The sequence below is a fragment of the Mobula birostris genome, chromosome 6, assembly GCF_030028105.1.
Source record: "Mobula birostris isolate sMobBir1 chromosome 6, sMobBir1.hap1, whole genome shotgun sequence".
In the NCBI taxonomy this organism is placed as follows: domain Eukaryota; kingdom Metazoa; phylum Chordata; class Chondrichthyes; order Myliobatiformes; family Myliobatidae; genus Mobula; species Mobula birostris.
This window is the reverse complement of record NC_092375.1, coordinates 76450846-76462986: the sequence shown is the minus strand read 5'-3', so window position 1 is coordinate 76462986 and position 12141 is coordinate 76450846. Positions and strand designations below refer to the sequence as shown.

Here is a 12141-nt window from a genome sequence, read left to right as displayed (position 1 = left end):
TGTCTTTCTTCTGCACTTGGGTTCCGACATTACCAGCACACATCGTGACAGAAGGACCCCCACCAAGTTATGAATTCAGCTCAGTGTGAACAGCACTATTTTGACATCAGTCAACTTTAGGAGAGAATGTCATGTATTCTCAAGTCCACATCCCAAGTTTCTCAAGGTTACGCTCTGAATGTCTCTGGTCTACGTTCTGAGTGTCTCTAGTCTACTTTCCAAGTTTCTTAAGTCCACATTCCAAGCTTCTCTAGTCTACGTTCAAGGATTTTTCAGGTCTCAGCGTTTTTTCTGAGTCTAGGCGTCCCGGTCTAAACATACCCAGTTCTCAAGGTCATCAGGGTTCTCAAGATTTCCCATAGCCCTCCAGGCCTCTCAGGTTTATTCAATGTTTTCCCTGTCCTCCCTCGAGTTTCCCAAGTCACTCTCTTTCTTGTGTTTTCAGGTCTCCCTGGATGGTCAAGTGCCAGCCATAGAGAGAGAGGTAATGTAATAGGCTCTTTGGGCCTCTGCAGGGAGGAAGAAAGCATTGGGCTCCAGGGTTTTAGAGCACTTGAATTTGGTAATTGTTGTTTAATGAGAGTTGTTAATCATTTAGCTTTCCTCGTGTTTTTCTCGAGCGGTTTGCTCCTTGAAATGTGGTCTCTTGGTGCTTTGTGTTTAAACTTGTTAAGTTTATTTTGATAGACTCAGGGATTCCGTATTACTTGAATTATTTAAGCAGATGCCAATTAGCGCTAATCCTGGCATCCTAGTTTACAGAATGTTAACATCTCGCAGTGTCGCTCGGCTGAACCACTGATGTTCTGTTGGAATTCTTATGAATAAACCGGTCACTGTCTCTACATTGGAGTCTGTCTTTCCTCTCTACTTGGGTCCTGACATTACCAGCGCACATCATGGCAACACTGTATGTAAAGACTACACAGCCTGTAAAACATAGAGCCAACTACCAGACTCATAAGTGCAAAATCAATTCCAACCAAGGGCACCACTACCTTCAGTTTCCTTGGCTCCAGCTCAGTACAGGCTACCATTGGGAATATCAGGTATAAGGCTGCTTGCTTTTGCAGACCTGGCACGAACCACTGGCAGTATCTTTTTATATTTCTCACACAAAAGTGAAACCTGGAGGATAAAGATCTAATGGTTTATTCAAATTTATTATCTTCCACTATGCCCAGATCTTTTTGTTCAATTAATGAAGGACAATCAGATAACTAATACAAAACCAATGCAGGTGCATGCACTAGGAAACAACCCGGGGCAAGACATGACCAAAATAATTGTTATAACAGGAGCTGATAGATACAAGTCTGCACAGGTTCACCCCAAAACATAACTAATATGCCCATCCATAATCCAACAGATTTAAATTGCTAAGCATTCACTGAGATATGTTGGTAATGTGACAGTGTTAAATACAAAGAGTAAGAAAGTGGGAGAGAAAGAGACAAGGCAAAATGTCTAACTGCTCTCTGCAGCTGGCTGTTTGCCCACCATCCATTCACTGCCAATTACAAAGAAAAGGGAAAGAGGGGTAGAAGGATAGATAGAGAAATAGAGAAATACAGAGACAAAGAGAGAGATGGAGATCATCAAATGCTGTCTTCATAACTGTTTGGCCCAAATACATTGTTAAGAATACGAATGTGCTGTACTAACAACAAATATGAATGGGACCTCCTTCCAACTATTCACTTGCAGTATAAGCACATTCATAAAATCAACAATCTTGAACAATGTCATTTTGCTGTGAGGTTCGGAACACTCAAAATCACCAAGCATGCTGAAAATCAGTAAGTCCCTTTTGGGAGATTCAACCTTCCTTTCAGTTATGGCATGTACGTTGGATTCTCTGTTGGTGAGTTACTGGTAAGGGGCAGTGTTATTAACACAAACAACTGACAATCAAAATAGGAAGCAGGCACATACACAACAAGGTTTCAGGCTTCTTGTCAACATCATTAAGAAGATGACATGTTTCTTTCATCCACTACCCACTGGAACTGTTCTCCATTGTAGGGTTCTCAGTAATACTAGATGGACCATTAACTGTTAATCGCTTATTACCAAAATGGCTTCTTGTACTGTTAATTGCTGAGCAAGGGGCTCTCTGTTTGGGTTATACTTAGCGATAATGGAAATTGTATTCATTTGCTCGCCAATGGAAGTCATGTTATGTTATCTTGTATGTGTGTGCTGAGTTGAGGAGCATGGGCTTTTTCAGGAGGTGAGCAGAGAGGATGGACATGCGGGGAATGGACAACGGTTCCAGGGCGGCAGATACTGGACTTCGGGGGATTGGATGGTGGCCGGAGTCTCGGAAGGACATTGTGGCTGGAATCAGAGGCGTGAGCTCCAACGTATTAAATTATTATGTGCACAAGACTGATAAGTTACCTCTGTGGCGCCTTTTCTTTTAGTTGTTGCTACTAACCCATCACCAAAACTTGCTACAAAGTATAATTCTTTACTCGCACTTGGTATATTGTTTGATATTTGTGCCGTGGCTAATCATTGGGTGCCTCACACCGTATCCGCACCAAAGCATTTGCACTGTTTGGCAGGGTCGACAGCCAATCACCCTAGGCAACTGGAGTCCATTGGGTCAAAGGCCATTATACCATGCTAAGGTAAATTTCTTTGTTAAAATAGGTGAAATAGGAACCACGATAGATGTTTTTGTGTATGAATCAGCTGATTCAAAATTAGAAACTATTTTTAATACACATGCCGTTCCCTCCCCTCTCCTTTTGTTTCCCATTGTGGCCTTTTAACTCTCCTGACCTGCCTGTCACTTCCCACTGGGTCTCCACATACTTCCCTTGCTCCTATGGTCCACACTGGTATCCTATCAGATTCCATCAGCCCCAGTCCTTGAACTACCCCACCCACCTAGCTTCACTTATCACCTTACAGCTAGCTTCCTACCCCTCCAGCCACCTTTTTATTCCGGCATCTTCCCCCTTCCATTTCAGTCCTGCGGAAGGGTCTCAGCCTGAAACAATGATGCTGGCCTGACCCGCTAAGTCCCTCCAGTATTTTGTGTGTATTGCTTTAGATTTCCAGCATCTGTAGACCTTTAATCACATACCTTTTCAGTTTTAAAATCCATCTTCATTCTTAACAGATATGAATTGTCTTCTTCACCAGTCTCACTCTCCTTGACTTAATTTTTCAGACCCTCTCTGTCAAAATAGTACCCCATTGGAACTCTCTGGTGTGCACCCCATTCAAACTCTCTGGTGTGCACTCCAGTGAAATTCTCACGTGTGCACCCCATTGGAACTCTCACTGTGCATCCCATTCAGACTCTTACGTGTGCACCCCATTAGAACTCTCACATGTGCACTCCACTGGAACTCTCACATGTGAATCCCATTGGGACTCTCCGGTATGCACCCCATTGGAACTCTCACGTGTGCACTCCATTGGAACTCTCTGGTGTGCACCCCATTGGAACTCTCACGTGTGCACTCCATTGGAATTCTCACGTGTGCACTCCACTGGAACTCTCACATGTGCACTCCATTGGAACTCTCACGTGTGCACTCCATTGGAACTCGCTGGTGTGCACTCCATTGGAACTCTCACATGTGCACTCCATTGGAACTCTCTGGTGTGCACTCCATTGGAATTCTCACGTGTGCACTCCACTGGAACTCTCACGTGTGCACTCCATTGGAACTCTCTGGTGTACACTCCATTGGAATTCTCACGTGTGCACTCCACTGGAACTCTCACGTGTGAATCCCATTGGGACTCTCCGGTATGCACCCCATTCAAACTCTCATGTGTGCACTCCATTGGAACTCTCTGGTGTGCACTCCATTGGAATTCTCACGTGTGCACTCCACTGGAACTCTCACGTGTGCACTCCATTGGAACTCTCTGGTGTGCACTCCATTGGAACTCTCACATGTGCACTCCATTGGAACTCTCTGGTGTGCACTCCATTGGAATTCTCACGTGTGCACTCCACTGGAACTCTCACGTGTGAATCCCATTGGGACTCTCCGGTATGCACCCCATTCAAACTCTCACGTGTGCTCTCTATTGGAACTCTCATGCGTGCACCCCATTAGAACTCTCAGGTGTGAATCCCATTGGAACTCTCTGGTGTGCACCCCATTCAAACTCTCATGTGTGCACTCCATTGGAACTCTCTGGTGTGCACTCCATTGGAACTCTCACGTGTGCACTCCATTGGAACTCTCACGTTTGCACTCTATTGGAACTCTCACGTGTGCACCCCATTAGAACTCTCAGGTGTGAATCCCATTGGAACTCTCTGGTGTGCACCCCATTCAAACTCTCACGTGTGCTCTCTATTGGAACTCTCATGTGTGCACCCCATTAGAACTCTCAGGTGTGAATCCCATTGGAACTCTCTGGTGTGCGCCCCATTCAAACTCTCACGTGTGCTCTCTATTGGAACTCTCATGTGTGCACCCCATTAGAACTCTCAGGTGTGAATCCCATTGGAACTCTCTGGTGTGCACCCCATTCAAACTCTCATGTGTGCACTCCATTGGAACTCTCTGGTGTGCACTCCACTGGAACTCTCACGTGTGAATCCCATTGGGACTCTCCGGTATGCACCCCATTCAAACTCTCACGTGTGCACTCCATTGGAACTCTCTGGTGTGCACTCCATTGGAACTCTCACGTGTGCACTCCATTGGAACTCTCACGTTTGCACTCTATTGGAACTCTCACGTGTGCACCCCATTAGAACTCTCAGGTGTGAATACCATTGGAACTCTCTGGTGTGCACCCCATTCAAACTCTCATGTGTGCACTCCATTGGAACTCTCTGGTGTGCACTCCACTGGAACTCTCACGTGTGAATCCCATTGGGACTCTCCGGTATGCACCCCATTCAAACTCTCACGTGTGCACTCCATTGGAACTCTCTGGTGTGCACTCCATTGGAACTCTCACGTGTGCACTCCATTGGAACTCTCTGGTGTGCACTCCATTGAAATTCTCACGTGTGCACTCCACTGGAACTCTCACGTGTGCACTCCATTGGAACTCTCTGGTGTGCACTCCATTGGAATTCTCACGTGTGCACTCCACTGGAACTCTCACGTGTGCTCTCTATTGGAACTCTCACGTGTGCACCCCATTAGAACTCTCAGGTGTGAATCCCATTGGAACTCTCTGGTGTGCACCCCATTCAAACTCTCACGTGTGCACCCCATTGGAACTCTCAGGTGTGAATCCCATTAGAACTCTCAGGTGTGAATGCCATTGGAACTCTCTGGTGCGCACCTCAATTCAGCTCCTATGTGTGAACTCTGTTGGAACTCCTTCGAATCACAGGACGTTTTTATTTAATCCTTTAGGGAGAGGTTTGTATCGAACCCTATTAGAACTGTGATCAGGTCTCATACTATATGGGCTAGTGTGACTGTCAGATGCAGTACATTTATCATTGTTAATTATTACTGGAACCCTACAAGACCCATAATCTCCTATGTGGATATCTATACAATCAGCTACCCATTTGCAAAGAAGTCACAAAAAAATGTATAAGTTAATAACACAGAATAGGCCATTAAGTTTAGCTTTCATATGCCTGCCAAAAATAGTCTTCCCAAATCTTGAGCCATAACCCTGTATCTGTGGGTTTTCAGGAGCTCATTCAGGTACCTTGAAGTCTGCAGAGGGCTTCTACCTCCACCACACTTTCAAGTAGTGAGTTCTAGATCACTATCACTTCTTGAGTAAAAGATGTTTTTTCTGAATTCCCTTCTAATCCTTCTACCCATTAACTTCAATGTATGTCCCCTAATGCTGAGTAGAATGCGTACCATCCACTTAAAGTCTTTCTTGAAAGTCAATGCCAATATACCCACAACTTTTATTTATCTGTCATTCGGCTGTTTCCAGTTCCCCACTGAAGCTCTTCTTAAATATAATTAAAGTCAGAGTTCTGTCTATCATCATCTCAGCCAAAGGCTTCTCCCAACATTACATCAAAATGTGGAAGGAACATCAGCTATTATTGGTGAGCAAGTCTTACCTGATACTGTACAAAACGTTTCCATTTTTAAAAATGCGAAGCAGTTTATTGTCTGTTGTCACTTCGTGAAAGTTGGCTCCCTTTTCATTAGCAAAGAACAAATCAGGCTTCCAGATGGAATCCAACATGGAAGGATCCAGATCTAAGGAATCATCTGGGTATTCGCTATAGGCTAATCGTGGATCGCTCCATGCTTGTCGCAGGAAGATGTTCACTCTGTAGTCCTAAACAAATTCAAAATTAGTTTAAATGTGTGTTCACTGAACTGCCTTACATTTTCATTTAATAATAAACGTCTCAACAAAATCTCAAATTACTGCAAAGCTGTATGTTACTGCTTCTAGATAAAATATCTTGTGAACATGATAAAAGTTAATTACATTCTTATGTGACAGTGGCTCACAAACTAATGGTAGCTAATAAGATCTGCCTACATAATAATAGTCACTGCAATTCAGAGTACATTCATTGTATAGACCTTCTGAGATGCTTTGATGTTAACATATAAATGGAGAGTGTTCTTAAGTATTTTTCATATATGAAAGATTAATTACATGGTATTTTTAAAATATAGCAGATTCGTGGTTTTGTGCCAATACTATGAATTTCCAAGCATAGAGATTTTATTTTCGTTCGATGACACTTCCTTGTTGAGCTGTCTCCAGTAATGGCAAACTGGTACATTACTTAATCACTTGGACTACCACGCCAATAAATGCAAGAACATCGAGTAAGGGACATTCCAAATAATCTTTGTTTGCTAGCATCCAATGTATTTATTCACAATGCAAACAACTGATGACATGGCTCAAACAGATACCCTGTGGTTTAATGGCTTTTCAACAAACATCAGCTTTTGGTGACAGACAAAATATGAAGCTTGCCCTTTGACCCTTATTGACTAGAAGTTTATTTTTGTGTTAACCATTTCTCCATCCAGGCATAATCAGGTTAAAGCCCCAACCCTTGCAGGTTCATGAAACTATGCATATTGGTTTTTATTTTTGAGCGTTTACTTTTGAATATTTAAATTATTTAGCCACAGCACACTTTGACCATGCTTGTGGGAAGAGTACATTAACACTCTAAAGTTTGTGCTTAGTTTGATTTGCATTCAACTGATTCTGGTTTAGAGACCGAAGCATTTTATTTGTTCTTAGTTCCTTAGAGTCCAGGAGTACCTTCCATCTATCTTTTATGTATACCATACACAGTCCCTGTGGTACTTTATACTGCTAATGTTTTAATAAACTCTAAATTAATATAATGATATGACAGTGCCATGCAAATTTGAGATGTTTCAGTGTCTTCATGTTTTTAATTAGATTTGGTTAACTTAGACTATTCAAGACATGATCATTTTTAAGGTTCATTAAATCATGGTTTCAGTGACATTTATAGTCATATTGTATTATTTCCCCTTCACTACCAAAGAATACACACATTCTCTACATAATGTCATGCTACTAAGGATATAACTAAGACGAAGGAAGCAGATTGGTTATAGCATGTAAGTTTAATCAAGTCTTCAGGAGTCCCATAAAATCAGCTAATTTCTTTCCTTAATGGGTTATTTATTTTCTCCAAATTATGTTTCTCAACATTGCCTGCCACCCATCCACTTCCCAAAGGTGCTTTCTCACTATAGGGTATGGATACGCAGGTAGCATTGTGTCATTAGGCAACATTCATTACACCAAAAACAAGGCAATATTTAACAGTTTTGTTTTAATACGGAGGGTACTGGGCACAAGCTTTTTGTTTTATTTCACTCCATTCCTTTAGGACTTTGCATATGATATGCCTCAATGGCAGTGTTATATAAAAAAAGAACCAAATAGTTCTGATCTCATCTAAATTATGTTTAATAGGTTCTACTGACTACAAGGTTATTGAGTCAAATGCACATGCGCACAGGTCAGTAACCTTAAACTACCGATGACTTAATACTGACTCAGTTCTCCCAATCAAGAGACCACTGATGTGGCAAACGAATAGAAGCTACAAGCAGTGAACCAGACACCTGAGACATAGACACTAAACACATAGTGGTATGTTCATGGCCTGGAAGCCCAAAGAGAACACAAAATGAAACAAAAATCAGCTTCGTAGAAGGAAGCAGACACAGGACTGGTAAACTTAAATTGGAATGCAATGCTATAATGGAAAAGGGAGAGAGAAACAGAAAAGATGAGAGGCAAAACAGGTCAAAGAGAAACTGATATATCTTAATTTGTATCTGTTTTTATATAATTAGTTATATATTATATAATGAGTTAAAATTATTCAGCTTATTGTGGATCGACCTCTACATGTTAAAACTTGAACTTCCTGGAACTTGAGAGATTATGGGTCCTATAAATGTGTTGAAGTTGGGGTAAAGAGAGGCAATATTCCTTGATGTGTGGTGGGTGGGACACTACAGCATCGCAATCCAAGTCTTTTCCCGTTACATAACTGCCTGCTGAAATATTTTGATATATATTTGCACATGTGTAAAGTATGAGTGATTATTAAATATTCCAGCATTTGTGATTGTGTTGTGTGCATTATCAATGCTTTGCCATTGAGTATGCGAGATTCTTTGCACATGAGATTTACTCAAATTAGATTTGAGAAGCCCCCCCACTAGTCCACTTCGCTACAGCTTTAACACATATTAGTTTATGGACCACTCTTTTAAGTGATGTCAATCTCTTACAGTTGCAACTTAGTTCAAGTTCTAACATAGTAACAGGCCCCTATTCTACCGGCTCCTTCGGAGGATGAATTGATATCTAGGCTGTCGATCATACCTGATCAATCTCTCCTGTCAGATGTTCATGTAAGGTTTTATATAGTGCTAATTATATGATTCATATTAGGTAGATTTAAATCTGTGTGTTCATCTGCCTTCGCTGTGCTGTTAATGGGCTGTGCTTGTTGACATGGATGTGACTTTAACAAATTTTATAACTTCCTGTGAGAAGCCCTACAGAAGATAAATATTTCTAGCAGTCATTCAGAGGATTAATACTTCTCAAGGGCAGCTTGCATTTATATAGTGTCTTTAAGAAAAATGTCCCAAGATGCCTCACAGCACAATCATCAAAAAATATTATGAATACGCCACCCATGAGATAACAAGAGCAAGTCAAAAAGTCTAGTAAAAAGTTGATTATTTTATTGAGTCTTATAGGGGAGAGGGAGGATTTCAGATTAAGTGCTTCAGGGAAGAAACTGCAAGGTTTGGAGGCTTGGTTGGCAACTGAAGGCACAGGCCCAAATGATGGATCAACTAAATTCAGAGATGACTAAGGAGACAGTATTGGAGGATGGAAAATATCCCAGAAGGTCATAAAATTGGCAGGAATACAGAGCTGAGATCATGGAGTGGTCTTGAAGCAAGGATGAGAATTTTAAAAATGAATTCTGCCTAATTAGTGTATATCAGCCAGCAGAAAGATGATGAGAGAACAGGACTTTGAACATAGATTGCAAAGTTAATGGAGAGATCAACAAGGAATGCCCTATTCTGGAGTGAGATTCACATGATAAACAGATAAATACATATTATTATCACTTTTAAAGTTAATGAATTTAATTTGAATTTATGTTTTCAGTTTTATTGTTTTGCTGTCATATTCTTGCTTTTAATAGATTACGTTATTAATTACCATAGTTTTGACTAGGTTAGAGAAATAAATTAATCTTTGACTTAATGAATAATCCTTTTGTTTTTGGAACATAGTTTTTGAATCCATTCCAACATGAAGTTGCACAAACCACTTTTCTCAATTGACCACTAGATTCTATTAAAGTTCTTTTGGCAATCTCATCCCATGTCCTTTGAGCATCATATCACCACATTAAGTTGTCATAATTCAATATCAGTTGCAAATTAAACTAACAATGTCTCTCAATAAATTGAGGAAACCTAAGATAGCCAATGGGAAAGTATTCACTGTGCTCGATTTCTGGGAGAGAACTAAATGTATTAAAGAGGCAGATAACATCGATGCAATTCTGCACCTGAACTGAGCTTGATGCTGAAACTCTAAGTAAATAAGCAAACTCATTTCTTATAGATCTTGTTATAGGGTCTTGGCCTGAAATGTCGACTATATTCTTTTCCATAGATGCTGCCTGGCTTTCTGAGTTCCTCCAGCATTTTGTGTGTGTTTCTTGGATTTCCATCATCTGTAGACTTTCCCTTGTTTGTAATTGACTTAACAGTTAAATTTATTTGCTAATAACTTGACTGAATTTTCTCTCACTGCTCCCATGGTTGGTTGGTTGGTTGGTTGGTTGGTTGGTTGGTTGGTTGGTTGGTTGGTTTATTTATTTATTTATCTATCTATCTATCTATCTATCTATCTATCTATCTATCTATCTATCTATCTATCTATCTATCTATCTATTTATTTATTTATTTATTTATTGGGATACACAGCGAATTAGGCCCTTCCAGCCTTTCAGACTGTGCTGCCTAGAAACCCCCCAATTCCCGATTAGCACTAGCTTAATTATGGGACAATTTTTGATAACCAACTAACCTACTAATTGCTGTATCTTTGGACTGTGGGAGGAAACCGGGGCACCTGGAGAAAACCGACACATTCCAAGGGGAGGACATAGAGACTCCCTACACATAATGTTGGAATTGAACTCTGAACTCTGACATACCAAGCAGTAATACTGTTGCTCTGACTGCTACACTACATTAGTACTGAATGATTTATCAGTGTTAGAGAAAAAAACATTTAAATGTAGTGTGAATTATTTTAATTTTGTTATACTATGAATGTGGTTGCAAAGCTTAGTACAGAAAAAAACATGGCAACATGAAATTCAATCAAAAAATATTGTTTATAATACCTTCAGTAAATTTTATATTGGATTAATGGTGGTAGGTGTAGGGACACTGGCTAATATCAGCTTAGTTTGTAAACACAGATGATGTTATTTAACTATGTAATTATTGCACTTTTTATTAATATATGGCAACTAATTTATAGATTTAGTCTCAGCATTTGTTGTGGTATATGTGATCTGAATACACTGTGATATCCAGTTGATGGTAACAATCATGAGATTTGTTTGTTACTTCACAGCAATGAGTGATCTGAGTGTCAGTGCATGAGTTGACGGTTTTAGAGCAAAGCACAAAGGAGCTGGAGGACCTTAACGTGCTATGCGATATCTGTGGAGAGAAATTAATAGTTTTAAGTTGCATTTTAAGGCTAGCTGCTTAGTAAGATGGTAACATGATCCTCATTTCATGTGGTATTGTTATTGATATTTAACAATAGGGGGTGGGGGTGAATACCCTAATGAGCTGCTTCCTACTAGGGCTCTTTGACAGACTTGAATGGAAGCAGTCAAAATAATCACACCCTAATGAGAGGCAAAGAGCTTAATGAACAATCACTGGAAGAAGGATCTCAGCCTGAAACGTCGACTGTACCTCTTCCTAGAGATGCTGCCTGGCCTGCTGCATTCACCAGCAACTTTTATGTGTGTTGCTTGAAATTCCAGCATCTGCAGATTTCCTCGTGTATGCCTGACATTATTGAAGCTTTTCTATCAGTAAATACAGGGGACTGAGTAATTAAGGTAATTACATCTTAAGAAGTTTATTGAACAACAGAGACTGCCTGAAATGGCCTGCATGCTTATAAGTGATTCCTTTGTAAATGATCCATATGATGATGGAAAACAATTAATATTTATTATCTGGTATTGACAGTTGCCCTCAATAAGAATAGGCTATATATGTGGTGGTGGCCATATATTTTTTTACTGCCTGTTTGAAGGTGATCTATTGTTTACTTGAGGGAGAACTGTTTAGCATTTAATAAACTTGTGTACTTTTACCATTAATGACAGGGCAAGATTTGGCGGATAATATCAACCGAACCGTGATTGTTGACAATGTCAAGGATAGTATGTCATTTAACTGCATCTTGCTGATTGATCATAGAAGGTGTGCCAGAGAAAAATGATACTTGGGTTTAGATATTCACTTCCAGGATACTGAAACTGCAGTACAGACATCAAAGCATTTCTGTTTGTTACAAGCTGCAATTGTGCTCCCAAGCATACTGAGAAAAGGATGCAGTGCTAAT

At 40.4% G+C, this 12141-nt stretch overlaps 1 protein-coding gene across 2 annotated transcripts in view; it reads right to left on the bottom strand.

The window, feature by feature from the left end:
* glra2 (glycine receptor, alpha 2) overlaps positions 1-12141 on the bottom strand; it is a 185970-nt gene that overhangs the window by 100023 nt on the left and 73806 nt on the right. For both annotated transcript variants that reach the window (XM_072262324.1, XM_072262325.1), the window contains exon 4: positions 6035-6258. In XM_072262324.1, coding sequence (XP_072118425.1) covers positions 6035-6258 — 224 coding nt within the window. The remainder of the gene's footprint in view (positions 1-6034; positions 6259-12141) is intronic.